The 20,764-nt window shown below is 44.6% G+C and overlaps 1 protein-coding gene across 1 annotated transcript in view; it reads right to left on the bottom strand.

Annotated features, from left to right (window-relative positions):
• Nucleotides 1-13,699: 13,699 nt before the first annotated feature.
• The window catches only part of DAAM2 (dishevelled associated activator of morphogenesis 2), a 220,246-nt gene continuing 213,181 nt past the window's right edge, over nucleotides 13,700-20,764 (bottom strand). The window contains exons 24-25 of the mRNA XM_058835340.1: nucleotides 15,438-15,608; nucleotides 13,700-14,055 (exon numbers count right to left, since the gene is read on the bottom strand). Of these exons, the coding sequence (XP_058691323.1) occupies nucleotides 13,840-14,055; nucleotides 15,438-15,608 (387 nt within the window). The 3' untranslated portion in view covers nucleotides 13,700-13,839. The remainder of the gene's footprint in view (nucleotides 14,056-15,437; nucleotides 15,609-20,764) is intronic.

Below are 20,764 nucleotides of genomic sequence, written 5' to 3'. Positions count from 1 at the left end.
TTGATAACCCAAAATTAAAATACATACAGAGTCTCTTTACATATGAGGAGACTCTGTCCGGACACAAGTTAGGTCTATTCTTCCAAGCCAGGAAATCTATTCACCGAGCAATCAATAACACTTGGTGAATGGAGCCTGCTTGGAATTTTAGCCTGAGGACTTAAAAATCCTATAAAACTCCAATCCTGAGAGCGCTCAGACGTGGATTTGGGAACCCTACACCTCGGGTGTAGACCCTGTCCACCCAGCGCTGCGCTGACCATTTTTATTGTGGTTTTTTTCTCTCATTGTCATTCTTTGTTGTTTATTAATAAATTTCTCTTTTTGATTTTATCCCGAATTTGCCTTTGCATTTATAACAATCATCTTAGAAGAGAAAGACTAGAGAAAAACCTCTTCAGGCATCCTATCTGCACATGGCACCAGGATGCTACATGATGCTTTTTCCAAGCCACACCTGCTGACTTAAAGCCCACTTGCTTCAAAGACCCTGGCAGAATTCACTCATACCTCCATGATTAGCCACAGTCTAGTCACCCCTTTGGCTTTGTGGAGGCAACCAGAATCAACACTGCCAACTCCTAATGTACCCAAGATGGGTGCTCCTGAACCAGTTTCCTTACAAGCACAGTCTTGTCATCTCAGCATTTTGTCCCAGCAGCAGGAATATGCAGCAGGAGTGGAGCAGAACGAGTAGCCATGAGCCTGGGTTATTTTTACATCATTTGTTCCACCTTGCATATTTAGGTGCATCTCCGAGTCCCTACATCAGAGGAAGGCCACCATGGCAAGTCTTGCTCAGACTGGGAGCTTTAGAAGAGCCTCCCTTGCTGACTCAGGGGAACAGAATTACCAGCAGCTCATGTAGCACATGCCATGTGGAAGCTGTTGGATCTGAGCAATGAAAATGGGCTCTTGCTCTGTTAAGATGGTTTTAATGGGATTTTCCAGCCAGCAAACTTGCTTTGTGGGACACACCCAGGACATTCAGCCATCAGCAACACAGCTGCATGCAGAAGGCTCTTGGCCAGCCAGACTGGGAGGGGCATTTAAACACAAGTTTCTTGCCTTCATCTTTATAACCTGCTATTTCTCTCCTGGGTTGCTAAGGATTCCTCAGAGCACATCGCTCTGGGATGTCCCAGATGCAGCAGAGGCATGGTCAGTAACAGCCCATCACCAGTAAACTATAGCTTTAGCAAACCTGTGCCAGAGAACTCCAGCAGCTGGAAGGGGTTTAATTTCCACTTCTCCAAGGCTGGCATTTCAAGGTGTTTTTCTTTTTAATCCATGTCCATGGCCAGCTCCGGAGGGGCCTGAACAAAGAGAGGGAGGTGGTGCAGCCACTGTTTCTGTACAAAGTATTTCCACATGCAAGTGAAATGGGGTTCAACTTGCTCAGTGCGTGTTTTGCAGTGTGGTTACGGGCTGCCGTTCTGCCTCCACAAAGCTGTTATTTATTTACTTAAAGACTTGCATTCCATGGAAAAAGATGCTCCAAGATAGCACTGTATTTCTAAAATTAAACCCAGCTGGATGGAGTGGGGAGCAAGCAAGCACTCCTGTGCTCCCAACAGCAGCAGGAACAGGGTTCCCCATGTCCCAGACTCCTCCACACTTGCTAAGCAGCAGGAAAGCCTGGCAAAATGCCTCCTGTGTCCTCAGTCATGAGGGAGGCAGCTCTCTGGGAAGTCAGACCAAGTGCCTTACTCAACAGCAGGAGTGCTTCTTCCTATGTCAGGGGATCAGGGTTTAAGAGCAGTGATAGCCTTTCTTGCCCCAGCAGCTCTGCAAACCCCAACCCTGCTGCAAAACAGCAGACATGTCACCATGTGCCTGACACAGGTTTGAGTGTGGCCAGAAGTCCTTTACCAGAATTTGTGAGGAAGGCTGCCTTCGTGAGGCTCATCTACCCAACCTAGCCAACATTATCATCTAGTTTTTGTGCCACTGATAGCATCCTGCTCACAATAAGCTCTATTAGCCCTCACTGTTGTAACCTAAGTTTTGTTCTCACAAAAGCCATTTATGGAAGGGAAGGGGAAAACCCAACTATTCCTCCAACCTTGCATGGTACCAGCAAGAAATCCCTTCCAGACACACTCTCAGCACCTCATCCCCCGTCCACATGAGCACAGAGGCCACCTCTACATCCACAAGTGGCTCTGCTCAGAAATGAGCACATCAGCTCATCAAAGCAGCTGTACCAGAGCTGCTGCTCATGGGCTTTACCATGGCTTGCATTTAGCCTCATCCCTCAGACAAAATGTCTCCTCATACACACAGCTGAAGCTTTCCACAGGACATGTTGGGCACTGGTGAAGCCCCCTGCATGCATCAGGGCTGGGAGCATCTTGAAGGCTCTAGGGAAGCAAAACTCCTGCAATGGCAGAGGTGGCTCTGCAAGGACCATGTGAAGGAAATTTAAGTACAGCCCCAGACCTTGCTTCTCTGCACCAGGAGGTTCACACAAATGTGGGACAGAAAAGCTGGCAAAGAAGTCTGAGCCAGATCCAGAATAAACAGGAAAAGAAACAAGAATGATGGTTTATGGGAATGGCTGAGCAACAGAAAAAAAGGTGAAAACTGGGGAGGTCAGGGTGCCTGTGCAGCTGCAGCTTCCAGGCTCATGTATCATTTCTCCCAGGGTCTCAGGACGGTATCCTGTCCTGAGTACAGGCAGGAACTACTGTTCCTTCATCTATGACTAAGAGACAGTCCCCTGGCATCACTTGAAGCTTGTTTCAACTGAGGCAGAAAGGACACCAATAACTGACCTGGACTGTGATCCAAGAGAACCTGACCACATATATGTGGGCCAGACCAACATGTTATGCTTGTTAAGTCACTAAAATTATTGTTTGCAGGTGGGGACACTAACATGGCATTCCCATTGCTCTGTGTACTCCGCAAGTGAGCACCTGGAAATAGATTTCCAAGCCTGAGTGTTCCTCATGCCTGATGTGCAATTGGAGAAAATGTTTGCTACCAGATTGACAAAACTATTTTTAGCAGATGGACTTTTGTCCCTTGATTTCTCCTAAATATTGGAGGAAGATTTCACCTTGCTGCCTCTCAAGGGAAAACCTTCACATGTGTTGGTGACAGCCCAGACCCATTCTAATGAGAGTGAGAAGTGCAGACTTTCAGGGTTCATTGCAGAGCTGAGGGAAAGGGTGAGGAGGATTGAGAAGCAAGCTAGCCACCAGCAAGGATCTCACAAAAGAGCCTGCTTCTCATCAAAGCTCAGCTATTTCTGTGACTATGCCCATTACCCCATAATTATACTGATTCTGCTCTGCACAGTACTAAGTCAGGTCTACTGATCCCCATCCAAACTCCTGCTGCCTTCCTGTTTGTATTAGGGCACCAGCATGGGTTAAAAATTAGAGAGTAAGATTGCCTCAGTATCTGATTTATCCCCTTTTTTCTTCCATCTTGATTTGGGATGTGCTGGTCAGCATCCCCCAGGGAGAGGATTAATCAGGAACAGAGGGAGAGCTGGAAGCTGCCTGACAAGGACAAGACCATGGCTATGGGACAAGCTGCAGTTTGGAATCTCTTGTTTTGACCCCGGTACAAGTCCAAGACATGCTTGCTGATGCATCCCAGCACTGACACCCCAGAAGATGGCACAAGATCAGCATCCCCAAGGCCACAGCTAGCTCTGGTCCCGATGTCACATTACCTCAGTGCTGGAGATGCTTCTGTGGTGAAAGGCTGCCCATCCCTGTGACTCCAGAGGCAGCTCCAGCTCTCCAGATGCAGAAAGGGCCTCCTCTCCTCTTACAGAGCTCTCATTTCAGGGACCAGAGCAAGGGAAGATGTTACTGCCATTCCAAAAGAGCAACAAAATATCTTTAACACTTGGTCCCTGGATGAACAACAGCTGCACCACAAGGAGGACAATAGGAAGGTAGGACACAGCACCCAATCTGCCTGGCAACTCCTGACCCATGTGAAGCCAAGCTGAGTGCAGAGCAACAGTGTTTGTGCCAGGGTCAGTCCTCTGCCAGGGGCTTTACCTGGAGCCTGAGGTGCCCAAGCTCCTGCAGCTCTTAATACCACAGAGAAAGGGCAGCAGATCCTCCCAAGGTGGGTAAGCAAAGGGTCGTGGCAAAGGAATGTGACAGCTCAAGAGGGAGGTGAACAGGTATTCAGATATTGAAGGAAATCGGGAGCAGAAGCAAAGGGTACTTTACAGCAGAATGGGACATGGCTCTGAAGAGTTATTTTCTGCTTGGGAGCCCAAAAGGAAAGAAAACATCCGACAACCCTGGGAAAAATCTGCACTTTGGGGTTACCCAGCTTCTTCTACAAGGTAAGAGCAGGTCCAGACTTGTCCAGGAGCACAAATATATGTGTGTTACCCAAGAAAACACTTGCCCAGTCATAACACCTTACTGTGAGTACTGAGCTGATTTGTATTTCTGCCTGTGAAAGCACTTCATGACTATGCAGGGACTAAGATGACAGTTACCATCGCTCCCAAAGGCCATCACACCCAGACAGCACTCAGCCAGGCAGAGCCTGATCACAGGAATATCCAGTGAGATATTGCAGAACACCATTTCTTACTTCTCAAATCCAGGGACCATCTAACCTTTTTGGTGTGGGTGGGGAATCCATCTTTGCTCCTTTACAGTATTGCCACAACTGAATGAAAAATAGCTTAAGCCTAAAGTAGATGGACATTCATTTTCCTCCTATTTTGCTTGCGTCCTTCTGTGGGCAATGGAACATGCACAAGCTTTTGATAGATTTTTTTTTTTGTTCCTCAGCCTCTGTGCACAAAGCACCTTCTGATACCTTTTCAGACCACTGGATTTCCAGGAACCACCACTGGCAAAGCAGTGGCAGAGTTTGACAATCAGAGCATGAGCTACAGATTCACCACAGGTAAGTTCTTGGTAGTCTCTAATGGGGCATTCAGGCCAATTCTTATAACACTTGTGCATGATAAAACTCCAGCTGGTAAGGGAGAGTCTTTACTTACAAAGAGACGAATAATGAGTATTTGTCAGATTTCTTGAGAATCACAGTTCTCCCCCCCATCAATCTTTTAAAACCTCTACAATGAACATGGAGAGACAGAAGCCCTCCTCCTCCCTCCTCTCTGCAGGGACGGGCAGCAACACCACACAGTGCCTGGGACACCCACCTCCCTGTCTGCCCCATAGGAAGGGGTGTCCAGGGCTGATGCAGCCCTGATCCCCAGGTCTCTAGGTCCCTGCAGCCTCTGCATGACTGTTGTGCTTTCCTTGGTTAGCAGCTGCCTCACTCCCTGCTGGAAGTGCTCTGAATAGCCCTTCCATGAAGGGAGAGTATGGCAAAGGTCTTGCTCTAACATGACAGACCCAAACACTACTGATCATAGACACTTCTGGCAAAGAAAAGGCCTTTTGTGCATCTCACAGCCATAAATTATGAAAGTTTTTTCCCAGATCATAGAATCACAGACTATTCTGAGTTGGAAGGCACCCACAAGAATCATAAAGTCCAACTACTATGTGAATGGCCCATACAGGGATTGAACCCACAATCTTGGTGTTTTTAGCACCATACTCTGACCAACTGAGGCAATCTTTCCCCCTCCCATTTTCTGATTCTTTTTAAAAATTAATGTAATTAGAATTGTGTTCTCTTTCCATGAGCACTCAAGAAATTGGCTCAACACAATTATGCCCCACATCTAAAACAAGGTGGGCAAAGAACAACTTGTGGATTCCCGTATTAAACTATTCACAGCATTTCAGACCCTTCTGGATGTGTGGGGTTCAGTGCTGTCACATGGTAGGAAAGATGCAGCAGCTTACTCAAGGCAAGCGTCCACCTCACTGCTGAGTCTAGGCTGGGGAGAATTAGAGTAAAAAATGACAAAAAATAAAAAAAGGCAAAGGGGAGGGAAAAGAAGGTAAAAGAGATGAAAAAATAGCAAAAAGGGGGAGGGGAAGACAAAAAGGGAAAAAAGGACCTTACCTCCTGGTGAGCCTAAGCAAAGTAGAGATAAATAGAAACTATGCCTCAGAGAAAACAGCAACAAGCCCATTAAGTACAGAAACATCAAACAAACAATATCTATCAAATAATGTTGAACACCAAAACTCTTGGTCTTTGAGGGGGAGTGGAAAAACCCTAAACTTTAATTATTTTATTTCCTAGTGGTACAAATCTAGGACCAAGCAGATTTCTCCCAGAAAGCTCCATGCCCACTATGGCAGAGATTTAGCTTCTGTTTATGCAGAAACTAAAAGTTAAAGAAAGAGAAAACTGATAAATGACAGACTCAACCCTTCCCAGCAAAAGCAGAGAGCTCCCCTTACACTCCTTTTCACTCTCAGTCATACAGGGCAGCTAAACTCTAACCCTAGTTTTTCTCAGAAGAGGCACTTACCTTGCTCTGTGCAGCAATGACAAGGACAGTGAGGTCCATAATCATGGGAAAGGTGTCAAACAGGAAGACAGAAGGAGGCTTCTGTGATGGATCAATGCTGAAGGGCAGAACACCAGGTCCTCACTGTGTGCTCCAACCCCAAACAAAATATTAAAGAAAAGTCTTACAATCCAGGCAGGATGTGTATCTTGTTCAAAGCAGATAATTCAAATGCCACTGGGTTTCACTCCTAGTAAGAGGAAAAGCAATGGTTTGACTTCCTCTACCAAACCCCAGCTGCCAGGGTAGAAAACTCAGGGAGGTGCCGGCATTTTCATCCTGCCTCTACCACTCACATGATGCAGTATTTCAGAAACATCCTTTTGCCTCTGCCCTTGGATCTCTACAGCAAGAACCTAAAAGTCTGAATTTTAGCAAGGATTTGTGAACCAAACAGATCAAAACAGAGAAATTGAAAGCCTTTCTAATGACTAAAAGCCAAGAACCTTCCCACAGAGCACTCAGACTCTGCCTGTTGATCTTCAGCCTGTGCAAGCAATTACAACCTGATTACTTTTGCTCATTTCCACAGTTTTTCCCACCTGAGAGACAGAGTCAACAGCTGGGGGCTTTGTCTGGGGTCCCTGGGAACTTTAGTGCTGCAGGAATGTGCTGCATAACCAGCAAGCCTCCCAGTTGAAGCCAGGCATGATCTTCTCAGTAGCTCAAGGTGAAAGCATTGACCTTTGATGTGTTGAAGATAAGAATGAAATTTTGTGTCTTAAGGATGATTTTGTCAGCAGGCTTTTTCCATTAACAGTAATGGGGAGATCTGTGTATGAATGAAACAGCTGAACACATTGCCTGTATAATGAGGTCAAGGTTCTGCCCCTGAACTCCAAGGAATTCCTCAGTACACCCTTCAATTCAGCCACAAATTAGCCCTAACTCTTGTGTGCATCTTGCTCACCTGGCTGTTCTGTGTCTAACTTCTCTTCTGACTCCCCACCCTGCTTTTCTGAAGTCTTCACTTCTGATGCTGGCTTTCCTGCTTTCTTTTCAGCTGGCCTTATTTAACTCCTTTCTTGGCAGGAATGCTCTCCTGCCCACTCCTCCTCTGAGTCGATGATCTTGCTGTCGGGATGTTGCTCAGCTATGTGAGCTCAGGGTCAGTGCTGCTTCCCTGCACTCCCTTCCTCACTTGGAATAGCCATGTCTGGATTATGAACTCCTAGATATCAGGACCATTTGACTTTTTCCTTTTTCTTTAAGTGAATTTCTGTGTACAGTATGTAGTTCTGAAAGAGGAGGAGTGAGAGTTTTTTAAGAGAACCCTTGGATATGGTAACCTGCTGAGCTCTGATCAGCTCTTCACCCTTGCACAGTGTGGGGAATGTGACTGTGTTCCACGGAGTTGCTTGTTCCCTCAGAACAACCTGTGGAGTTTCTCAGCACCTCTGCAGTGACGGTGTCACCTAAAGAGCTGCACACTCTTGAACAAAAACCCAGAGCTTAATAAAAAACTGCACCCAAGTCCTGACTCACCTATTGGACTTTGCGGCAAAATGCACAGAAAATGTGACTACAAAGAAATGCATGGAGACATAGTGGGGGCAATAAATCTTTATTTTTTTTTGCTCTTTTTTTTTTTTTTTTTTTTTAGTATTACAGTATATTCTTATAAAAAGATACAGATTAAAAGGACACTACAGGATTTGCACATTTAATTCACTTATAGTCTTAAACTGACTAAGAAATGAGGATAGACCAAGGCATTACAACAGCACGCAACCTCCCACTTCAGTAAGCAGCACCGTACTTTCTAGCTTGGCAGATAGGGCCACCTCCCAAAGAGAGTTTCAAGCTGAGCAGGGGAGCAGGACGGCTGCAGGCGGGGATGACTTGGAAGGGAGGTGTTGAGCACAGAGCTGCTCAGGTACCGAACATTACCTCGCAATTCTAAAAACTTTAAAGGCTTTAAAGAACCTGTTTGAAGGCAAGCAGGAAGGGGGAAAATGGCTTGTCAGAGAGGCTTTTTCAGATCACTTGGCTCAGAGCTCCTAGTGGGGGATGCTGAAAGGATCAAGCCCTACATGAGAACATCTTGTAAACAGACAAATCTGTCTAAAGGAGAATTTTAATCCAGATCCTTTTAATTACTTTTAATTATGCTGATGTAAAACCAGAGCAACATGAACTGTGGATCAATTCTACACTACCACCCATAACAGAAGACTCTGGTTTGGAACCACCTAAACTCTTTAATAAAATGAGGTGTCAGAACACAATGCTAGACTCATGGCATCCTTCTCAGCAGGAACAGTAAGCAAATCTGGCCAACTTCAGTGAGTACTGTTCACCAGAACTACTACTTAGATTAGTAGATAGCTTTTTTTATACATTATATAAATAAATATATGAATTCTATATTTTTAGCTGGCCAAATTGTATTATCCAGGTTCTACCTCTATAAGAGAAACTAGAGTGGCCAACAGAGACTACCTGTTTGGATGACAGGCAATCAGAAATCTCCTGTGTCAAGTACAGAAGCTGAGAAGCCATGGCCAAACACTTCGTGATTGCCAGAGACTATGAGTAACAAATCAACCAGTAGGAAGATTTTGCTTACCCCGGGTAACCTGGGGAGGTGGGCTGTAGAAGGAAAGTGGTAAAGTAGATGAAATCTTTCTTTGGCCATGAAGACAGGGAGGAATATTAGCTCTGAGGAAGGAGAACTGCCCCAATTTGTCTCCCTAGTGTGTTAAATCTGGTGAGAAGTTACAGTGCACGAACCACTTTTGGTTATCTAGCCAAGCTTCTCTGGAATTATGGACCGAATTAGTGTGAAAGGGTGAAGTTTGAGCAAGCAACTTAACCCTTTTCAATCTTCTCACCATGACACATGATAAAAAACAAACATCTTTTGTAGAAAGTGTTCTAAAATAACCAGCCTTCATCGGTTCACCACAAGCTTTAAAATGAGTGCTTTCCCAGAACCAGGATCACCAGGGGCAGAGTAATTACGACAAAAGGGTTTTTTTCTTCCCTCCCTTCCCACACCAAGACTGCTCACCTGCATCCCCTGGCCTGACTCAGCTGGCACAGGAGCCAAGCCAGCTCTCTAGCTGGTGTAATGCCCTGGCACGGTCTCAATAGTCTTTGCTGTAATGCAGTGTATACATACAAACATAGCAAACTAAAATATGGCAAAATAAATAGAGGTGTCAGATTTACAGGTTCCCCATAGAGATTCCTTAAACTGTTTTTTAAAAACATCATTTAACCCCCCAAACAAACAGACAAAACCCAAAACAACCAACCTAGAAACAAAACTGCATATATCATGTACATCATCTACTGTACAACAGATCTGTCCCCTCACAGAAACTCCTGACACAAGCTTCTCCCATGCAACCCAGCTCAAAATATGATCTTTCCTAAAGAAAAGGAATGATTTAGCCAGTGGGGCTGATCATTATGGAAACACCTGCCCCACAGCCTCCCACCAGGATCCTTTGCAATTCCTTTCCCTTCCTCAGACACTGTGAACACATTACAGAAATGCTTCTGAAGGACATCCAATTGATTCCCTAGTGAGGAAGTCTCTCAGCTCGGAACACTAGTTTTACCTCTGCTGTCGTAGGGAACTAGTGCCTGGACAATGGCTGTGCTACAGAGCATGGAATGGTCTTGCTCCTTGAAGTCACTTTACGTTGTAGCATTTCTAGAGCCACGATAGACTGAGTGACTCAATTCAAAGCAAGTGGAAGGGGGAGGGAGTCTTCTTCAGTCTTTTCTGGGACCATCCTAATGCAACCTATGCAGCAACAGTGCAGAAACACAAAGGTGAGTGAGCACTAGACCTCTAGAGACAAATTCTTCAGAGTTAAAAAGTAACTCTTCTAGGTGTGAGGAACTTCATCATGAAGTCAGTAATTACTATATTTCTGCAGGAAGCAGAACAAGCCCTCAATTATGCCTTTCTTTCTCACATCTCCTTTTCCACTTATTTCCAACAACAGAGTAACTTCTATTAAAATGCTGGTTCTAGGCACAGGTGCGAGGACAACAGCAGACCCTAGCTCTTCTCCAGTGATGTTAGACATCAGACTGTTTCCTAAACCTACAGAGGAATAAGATCTTCCATTCTCCTTCAGCACCTGGCAACTCAACCACAACTGCTGAAGGAGAAAGTATTACACGCACTCACAGTACCCAAGAGATGAGAAACATGGACAAACTTGACTTGAGAAAGAATCTGATGCTAGGCCCTACAGCAGAGCAAATTTTTTCCTTATCTTCTGTGTGGGTAACCTCGTCTCATACCAAATGAGACCATCATCATATTAAAGTAGATAATTTAATGGGCTGTTCTGCTTGTCATTACTTGTATAAAAACATTGCTTGCCTGAGTGAGCCCAACTGAGCTTTTCCAGAACCTTCTTTCTGAACTTTCACCATGGAGTCAAGAACCTGAGGGACTGTCCAGCACACTGAAGGAAGTTTTTTGGCCACCATCGCTGATTCAAAACAGGGGAAGCCTGGGGTGCTGGAATGCTGAGAAAATCAAGCTGCATTAAATCAGGGCGTGACTCTGAGCTTTCTGTCCATTCCCTTAAGGATCCCACACCTGATTTACAGGAGCCGCACAATCTCTCATTATTAGTGTATGAGTTAAAGACGTGGCAAAACTATAGCAGCTTTCTTTGACTCTCAGTGTGGCAGAAGTGTTATTGCATACCATCATACGGGACCTCTTTAAATCAGGGCCAAACTGTGTACACAAAGGGACAGAGGATTTATCACCCTCTCCGCTTTTGCTACATTTATGGCCTGGCAAAGTGACTTCAGTTTAAGAAAGCACAGCACAAACATGGTTTTACAAATACCGGGGCAGGGGAAATGCTGTATTTCTATTCAAAGCGTTTGCCCTGAGGGGTTTCTTCTCTGGCAGTTGCCGTACTGACAGTCTGCCTTATCAACAAGTACCTGGGGAGCAAGGAGGCAGCTGTAGTTGCACATCATCTTGCACCAGGACTGACCTTGGCACTACACGTGAAGTTCTGTTTGAGTCCAAAACCCAGGTAGAACAAAGAGGGAGGGAAAAAACCCTACAATGTTCCAATCCCTAAGAGCATAATCTTTGGAATTCAGGGATTATTCAAATCTAAACTCAACTGTATACCAATTTGGCACATATTACCACCTCTCATATGGCTTACATGGCATAGGTTACACGGCATGCTTTAAAACAAGACAAACAAAAGGGCTGGGATATATAGCAAGTCTACTTCAGGGAGCAGCAAGGAGCTTGTTAATATAATTTACAAGAGACATTTCTAAAAATCCATTTGTAATTTAACATAAAAATGCTTTAAAAAGTGAGATTTCTTCTTAAACATTTAAAAACTGTTATGAACTAGTATTTCTTCTACAAGGTGCTTGTGAACACTGCAATAGGCATTGCTGTTAGTAAGTAATCCCAGAAGGGGAGTGGGATAGTAAGGAAGGAGAATGCACCCAGCTCTTGTAAGATACCAGCTCTTTACGATGCATATTATACAGAGGCGCGGCAGTCTGGAATGTCCTAAATGGGGAAATTCTGGAGTAGGAGACTCAAAATTCAGTAAACAATGAAACATCAGAGTTTAACAAATCTGACTTTTTGCTTCTCTCCATAGCTGACATAATTATTTAATTCTCAGTGTTCAGAAAACAATGCGCTTCTCCAAAATTGTAGTGTGTAATACTGATCAGGCAGTGTTGCATTGCAGAGGAAGTTCTATTCTGCAGACTCAGTGCAGAGCCTGAGGTTAAGTGACATTCAGAGAAAAACTAAACCAAATGATTAAACTAACTTCCCTCAGATTCCTTGACATTTTGTGCTGACTAATGCCGCAATTTGTAAATGGTGGGTCCCTCTTCTCAAATGTTCTCCCTTTTCTTCCTGTCTAGGAGGAAGAATCCATCACCATTCTTTGTCTTCCTCTTTTCCTTCTCCAGGGAAGATAATAAAAAAGACAAGTTTGGGAAAAAAAAAAAAAGGTAAAAAAAATGTCCATGACAGCCCACTCAATCCAATCCCTTTCCTAGAACTATGAAGAGACACAGAATTCAAGTTTCTTCTTGGGTTATTTGCTTCTCTACTTACATATTTAATTCATGTAATTTAACTACAAATTTATTTGTTTCTTCTGAATTAACCCAACTCTAAAGCCTGCTTGGTTCACACAATTCTGTGTCCTCCTCAAAAAACTCTCAGTTTTGATTATGGGGCTCTCCCTTGGTTCATCCTGAGTGATTTCTTCAAAATGAAAAAGTCAGCATGCTCTAAGGCTCTCCTTTGACACCATTCATATCTTACTGAGTGACGTGGTTCTCTCAGCAGGAGTGGGGTGTGTGTAGTGGAGGCCAGGCTGTTAGACAGAGAGACCATGCCAGCAGCAATCACAGCTAGCATCAAGTGGAAAAGGAATCTCTCTTCTGGCAGGCAATGAATGTGTTCGCTGTTTGCTACTCAAGAACTGTGGATGATCCTAGGGAGCTCCCAATTTCCAGTCTTTCACAAACAGATAAGAAATTTCCAACTGATTCTCTGCCAGCCTCCAGCAATGACAACAGGTTCTACCAGTTATCTACTTGTAATCCCAACCTGGCAGTGGCTTAGTTTTCTAAAGGAAATCCAGAATTTCTTTCCAAGAAGATGCATTTAACAGCTTTGAGACTCAACCACCAAGAAATTCCAGAAAACTTCTTCTAGCAAGACAGAATCCAAAAGACTTTTGCAAATTATTGTATGTTGATCCTGATTCTTGAATTTCCTTTTGTTACAGAAACTGAAGACTTCCTTCTAAGCTTTGCTTGCTTTGGACAGTGTAGGCCACACAAAAATACTATACAGGACATGAGCTTAAATGCATTTTTCAGGTGATAAACAATAGCTTATAAAATCTAATTCTTGATGGGAACTGGAAACTTGAGAACCACATCCCAACAAACCACTGAAGACCAGTCGATGCTGAAGAAGTGATAGCTGTTTACAGAGCTGGTCTGAAATTAGTCTTCCTTGTTATCAGCAAGATGGAGATCATGACTAGTTTTTTTTTTGGCACACAGAAAATTATCTTGTTCCAGCCGTGAGGCCGTCTGCAAGGCCCATGTACTTTCTGTCATCACCATGAAGCCTCTGATGACACAACAAACTCCCAGAAGCAAATCTACCAGCTCAGCATGGCCCAGTCACAGGCCCGGCTGGATCCACAGAGGCACTTTTATAATGGTTCAAATTAGGAGCACAGAAGAGGGATGAGAGGAAAGCTGATCATGGAAAGGTAATGTCTCTAGCTAACAGACCAAATAAAGCCTTTAGGGCAGCTGTCAGCTAGGTGCCATCACACACATTCATCTTCCTTATTTTGCACTTTTCATCACCTTCTTTTGGTTGATTATTTTTCTTCCTCTTGTAATTAATAATTTAGCTTTGTCACTACCCGCTCACGGCTTGTCTCTAAGCCTTGGTTCCCTGAACGCTTGCGGTTACGCTTGAGCTTGGATAAGTCTTTGTCAAAGACTTCACCTGACCTCAGTGCTGATACCAGGTCATCAAACTCCCCACTCTCTTCAGAGATGCTTCCAGCTTTTGCTTTTTTTTGTCGCCTCTCTTTTTCCCTCTGTTCTTTTAGCTGTGGAGAAGGACACAGAGTTTTAGGATTAGCTAACCAAGATGCCAGATCACTAGGTAGACTGTCAAGAAGCAGCTAAAATGCATCAGCACAGATTAGGGAAAAAATGAGTAGGAGCTTATCCACAAGGCCATCAACTATACTAAAATCAACAAGAGGCCATGCTGGGCTTCTCTTCTAACAGGCGAGAAGAAAGCAGGAGAAATGAGGAATGAGTAGCAGAGCACGTTTGCCTCACAAAGCACAATTGGCCTGCAGCAAGAGGACACATGGGATCTGTCCATGCTGCTGCTGTTGTGTATTAATTTTACAGCAGGGTAGTGCCAGCTCAGCTCTCTCTTTCCATTGCTCGGCTCCAGAATCAGTAGAACTGGCAAGGAATGATGGTAGCTATCAGGAAGCATGTTGCTCACTCTGCAAATGCTAGCGCCATATTGCAGGAAGACTCTTTCCATAAGGTCTCCCTCATGGTGTATTAGGCCTATGAAACCATCCTACAGTGCTTTAACAGTGGGCCCTGAACTTTCCAGGCTGGCTGAGGGGAAGCTTGAGCCTATATCCTGGCATTTTATCCTTGTGTCTAACAGTATGGCTGCTGGCATCCTGGTGCTTTACCTCTCACCTCTTCTGAAAGGCAAAACCCACTGCTTCTGGCTCAGCAAACATTTAAATCAGCAACTCTTCAAAGCATGGCCTGGGGCCATGGCAGCAGCCAGGGCTAAGGCACCAGCAGGGGGCAAGGGGGCAAGGGACTGCCAAATTCTCAGGCAGCACAGAGGTTGAAGTTAGAGGAGGAGGCTGGTTCACAGGAGCCTCATGGGACCTACATGTCTGTCTCCTAGCAGCAAAACCCACAGAAAGGTCTCCTGCCATGTCAAGGCCAGACACGGTCCCAGTAATCAAGGCATGGTCAGAGAGAAATACTGCCGCTGTGTGGGCTGCAGCAGGTGCCAGGGCATTTACTGTGTCACTGTGCACTGTTAGATGACAGGCACACAACAGATGATGATGGAGTCTGACTGTAAGCTGAGCAGCTTGGCAGGACCGAGGTAAATCTGGCTTCTTTGCTTGCAGCCCAAAAGCAGGATAGTTTGGCATGGGGTGGTGGCAACCCCATCCTGCAAAGTGCCAGGGCAAAAATGCCTGGGCTAGATTTGGTATCTGAATCCAAAAGAGGGTAATTTGGGAGTCAAACAGCATATCCTAGAGGGCTGACAAGACAGACAGCAGGGAAAATGTCATCATATAAGAACAGAATGATGCCAAAGAGAAGTATCAGGGAGAAGAACATAAAACAGTGACAAGATGTGAGCATTGGACTTTCTCTCAAGTCATGAAAAGGTAAGGTAAGGTAAGGAAACATCTTGTGCCCAGATCCTCACCATGGCCTCCATGCGTGCCCTGCGCTCCTCCTCTTCCTTTTTCTTCCTCATATTCTCCAGATCTTGCTTGGCCTCTGCAAATGACTGTAAGAAAGTGTCAAAGATGCCAAAAAATTCATCTGGCTGCATCTTGCCCTCCGTCTCTCCAAAATGCCTCAGTGCCTTGGCATACTGTCAAGGGAGCAGAAAACACAAGAGGCATAATTAGGTAGGCAATTTGGTAAAGACAGCAAGGATAGCTTATGAGTAACCACACCATGTAATTCAATACCCTCTGAGCATTCATGTGGCTAGAAAAAGAGTAGAAGCTACTGCCAGCAACAGAAGTGCTTCTCCTTAAGGCAGGTGCCTCTGTCCCTGAAGAGTCTGTTCTTCTGGATATCCTTTGGGCAACACGCAGCAATAGTACTGGAGAGCACTAACTGCCCACTGATGCAAAAAATGATATTTAGTTCCTGAGGGCAATACAGAAATTTCAGAGAATAACACTGTGGCCACATCTCAGCTGCAGCACAGCCAGGGCAAGGAAGACAGTGAGCTAGCTAGGGAAACAAGTAGTTTTAATCCATACTTTCCCCTTCAAATCCACTTTTAAAATGCCTGGAGGTAAAAGGTTTTTGCAATAAAGCTACAGTCTGTCCTCTCAGAAACCTCCTCCTTCATGTCATCCATCTTTCTGGAGTCCTCTGAGTCAGGGTGTTGCCTGGGAGAGAGGAGACTATAGACAGACAAGGCATGAGAGAAGGACAAGGAAAACAGCCAGAGCTCCTGGGCAGACTTAAAAGAGAGTGAATACATCACAAGTGGTTTTTATTGTAAAAGGCAAATGTTGAGGCTGCAGGACACATATGGAGGCAGCCAACTGGCAGGACTTCAGTCACGGGGCAGGCCTCATGGGGATATGGTAAATTCACAGTAACCCCTAGCCCTTGGACATCAGTCCTGCAGTAGTTGTACTCTCTCCTTTGCACTCTCACACTCCCAAGCATTGTTCACCAAAATGCACTCAAATGCAAGCACATATAGTCTGTCAACAGCATGTACACGTGTACACTAAGTGCTATGTAAGGACACACATCGATTTCCCAGCCACCCTCCCTCACACACCTCTGTGCTGCACAGGTAGGCTCAGGAACACACTCCTGAGAGTACTTGTGCCCTGATCTACAGCTTCCCTAGCATTCCCCGCTTGGACTTTAGCACAAAACCACAGAGCAGCAGACCATCCTTACAAACCTCAACATTTACCAAACCCAGGCTATGGACTGTCTTCAAGCTTTCTCATGCATGGATTTAGCTCACAGTAATAATACAGCCCCAGTTTCCCTTTTCTTACATGGGTGCTTTTGCAGAATGGAAAAGACAGTAAGAACAGTTCAGGCTCTGATCCCAGCACAAAATGTGTTTGGAAGCAGGTCTTAAAAACCCTTTAAGACCAGGTAAAGCATAAACAATGTCTCCCACTCAACTGCAGGAGGAAGAAATCTCCAAGGAAAGCAACTTCCTTCTGGCACAGCCTGAGAGATTCAGCGTCTCCCCTCAGCAGTCCTCTCCTGCTATCACTGCCAGGTCCACAAAGCAGTTTGAAGCAATAGATTCTTTTTTCTTTCTTTAGAAAGGGTTCTCAGCCAGAAACAAAGATACCCAAAGAATCTTGGAAAAAAAGTGTTGGAAAAATACAAGTTGCTTTGAGCTACCAAACATGGCAGGAGTTGAAGGAAACACTACACAGAAACAGCACCAGATTACTTCTTTGTTCAGCTCCTTTTCTCTGAAGCCTCTGAAGATATACACACAAGTATACACACCTACACCCCCTCCCCACCCCTCTCTGTAACTTTATCTGCATATAATATACACACAGACTCTTTGAAAGTGCAGCAGTCTACAGTAATACACACTGAACCAGCACCAGCTCTTTGTCAGAGACAATACAGGCTGTTAATACCACAGAGGGAGATAAAGCACCTCAATATGCTCTATTTTCTTGTCTTGCTTGCTCCAGTGTGACAATCAGCCAGGGAGGCAGGGAAATGCCAGATAAAGACTTCAGCACAGGCATTGCCACCACTGCTTGAACACACAGAGCACCTGAAGCTCATTGCTCACATTGGATGTGCTACCTGGAATCTCTTCCCACTTAATTTGTCATTAACTCCTGTGAAAATTGAAAGTAAAGCATAAATTAAGAGCAGTGACCAGAGCTGCCAGCTTGGAGGAAAGCTTGTCCAACTGCTGCAAAGCCTGAAGTCAGGGGCAGCCCACAGGCTCTTGCACCTTGCAATGCACTGCCTCCACCCCATGTTCCTCCTGTGCTCAGCAAAGGTGAGTGAGGGGCACACAAAAATGAGCTGGTTGAGTCCATGAATGTCCACAGGGGTTTCCTAGTCACTTAGGAAGCTGGAGGTTGAAATGGCAGGGGGTTCTTTGCCTTGAGCTCTTGGATCCTACATACATGGAAGTCTCCTTTAGAGGGTGGTGTTGTCTGCAAATGTTCTGCACGAGGCCTTTCACCCAACTGCTAGCACCAGCTAGTTCCTGCCACACTGGCAAGTGGGGCTTTTGCCACTGCCTCCCCAGTGCCACTCCAAGGAGGAACAGCTGCTGGAAAGACTCAGCAGCCTGGGAGCCTTTCAGACACATGAGTACAGAGTGTTGTGGGTTCTAAGCAACAGCAAAAGGAAGCAGAGAACAGCCTGTCTTTGCTTCCCTGTAATACAGAGCTTAGGTGGTCACAATCACTTACTATAAAGCAGTGAAATATGAAAAGCAAAAAAAACCTGTGAGCTGGATGACCTAAAATAACTACAGAAGGAAAAATCTGGAGTTCACTGAAATAAACATTCTCTTTCTTTCTCTATCCGCTCTGAAAAAAAAGCTGACTTAGCAGAGGAAGGCAAGTCAGGAGATCCAGCTTCTGCTGCCAGCTCTGCCCATGATGTGGCTTGGGAACTCATACTTCCTTTCTGAGTCTTGTGTTCTCCCATTTGTTACAGAACAGAAAATGTCACCCCACTAATCTGATAGAGCAAATGGCAAATAGACAGTTGTTCACGTCTGTAGGGCACAGCACTAATGTAATGCACTATTGTAAAGAGAGACACGTGCTGTCTTTTCACTGTTCAAGCTACAACAGACCCCTCTGGCTTTATTACTTCTACTTCTCTGTAATTCTGGTTCTGCGACCACATGTGCTTTTCCAAAGCACTGGTGCTGGGATGAGGGGCAGTGAGCTGCTGCAGACAGCTTCCACAATGCTGTTACAAAGCCCAGGCTTCTACCTGCCCACAGTGGCTAAAAACACACTGCCTGCCTCACTCAGGGCATTAAGAGGCAGAGTGGAACAGACTGCTCTGGATCCCAGCCCTCTCTTCTGCTCACTGTCACAGGATTTGTGTCACTGGACAAATCACTTGACTACTCCATGGACAGATTCCCTGCCAAACAACACCAGCTCTCACGCACAGTTGTGAAATCTGTAGCTAAGTCCTCATGCATGAAAAATGCTTCCCAGAATTTTGTGATGTTCTCTAATATTGTGGAACAAGGGGTGAAACTTGATTACTCCTGAAGTCATTTGGGGACAGATGGCATGGCAAATTAGAAAACTGTGTTTCAGCAGGTTTTCCACTGTAACACAGAATGGTATATATTTTTTCATTAAAAAATTCATTTCTGCACCATAAGGGCCCCCAAGCTCCATGACATAACAGGTCCACAAACTCAGTGCCAATTCTGCTTCCTCTGCCAAACTTTCCATTGAATTTATCCTCTTGGCAAAGCAAAACGTTTATACAGCTGTTTATTTTAAAAGGCCATTTTAGCAAGGAGAGGGTAAGCAGGGCAGCAGCACACACCAACTCTGCTGTGCTTGCCAACAAAATGTTAAACAGTGGCAGAAGACCTCTGGAAATGGCAGGAATGGGGCTCTATGAGGAGGACAGAAAACAGCTATGACAAAAAAATCCTGCTGTCTGCTCTAGTGGGAGGAGCCAATACACAACTGAATTATACCATGCAGCCATAGAACATGAACTGTATTCCCCAGACAAGTACTCTTGAGTGTGCTCTTATGAAGACACCAAATTAGCACTGAGGAAGGTCAAATAAATGTCTTTTATCTTTATGGGACAAATTCAGATAGTTAATGGAAAGAGACCTGCCAATTTCAGGCAGGGCTGGGTCCAGCTCTTCTTGTAACTAAATGCTCTTAAAGGATTCTCCCAGGAATTTAACAGTTACATTAAGTTACAGGTGCTTTAAACATTTCTCATGAAAGATGCCAACCTGCACTGCAGCATCTGAAGTTCTAAGTTATTGTACTACAGCTATGTGATTTATTTACCAAATGGCTGGTGGTGTCTTTTGTAGTATACCTCATCTTGACTTTCTCAGACTCTGTCCTGATACATTCCTTATTTTTTTCTCCCAGTGTCTGACAGAAGACACTAGTCCTCAAAATGCACAACTGAAGTGCACAGCCTATAACTAGCACTTAGATTACAGCATTTATTTTGCTTCATAGCATTAATGACTATTTTCTTAAATGGTTTTCACTCAGCAAGCTTTCACTGTCTTTCTGTTCTTCAAAACAGTTACTGTAGGTGCTAAGCTTATTAAATGTATGTGCAGATTCTGAACTCCTTTCTCCATCATGATAAACACCTTACTTGAGAGGAACTGTCATCAGAAAGACCGGGAATAGACTCTTTTCCTACACACTTCCCCAGGCAGTAGTCTCTACAGAGTCTCTAGAGAGGTTTAGGTTTGACATTTAGCACAGGAATGGCAATATATTACCAAGCGGACTTTGTACTCCTAACAAGATCCAAAGTGTCTTAAAAACAGGTTTGTTATAAACCAGGCATAAAGCAGAACAGTTCTGAGGAAATCTAGTGATCTAAGTTCACTAACCTGTCAATATTTTAGTACATAGTAAAGCTTCATATAGGACAAATGTCACCTTTTTCAAATAGAAAAATAAAATTCATACCATAGGAGGTTACTCTTCCTCTGCTTGGGCATTTTCATTGCTTCCCCACAGGAAACAGAGAAAAAAATTTTCTGAATACAATTCAACCTCTTTCTTATTTAAAAAAAAAAAAAAAAAAAAAATTAAAAAATTTTCATCTGTTCAAACACATAAAAATTGGTGAAGGATTCCAGGGTAGAGTTTCACTCTCCTGCCCCCATGCTGGGGGTTAGGTGTCCTTTTTTTTGTTGTTCTGGCTTGCCCGTGGAATTTTTACCCATTAGTTGAAGGGACAACCTAATTGTAGGTACTTAGTGGGTGCTTGACAAAGGACAAAGAGTGGCCGGGCCCAGGG

This window comes from Poecile atricapillus, chromosome 3, assembly GCF_030490865.1.
Source record: "Poecile atricapillus isolate bPoeAtr1 chromosome 3, bPoeAtr1.hap1, whole genome shotgun sequence".
Lineage (NCBI taxonomy): Eukaryota > Metazoa > Chordata > Aves > Passeriformes > Paridae > Poecile > Poecile atricapillus.
Note: the sequence above shows the minus strand (reverse complement) of the source record. Positions and strands in the feature narration are given on the sequence as shown.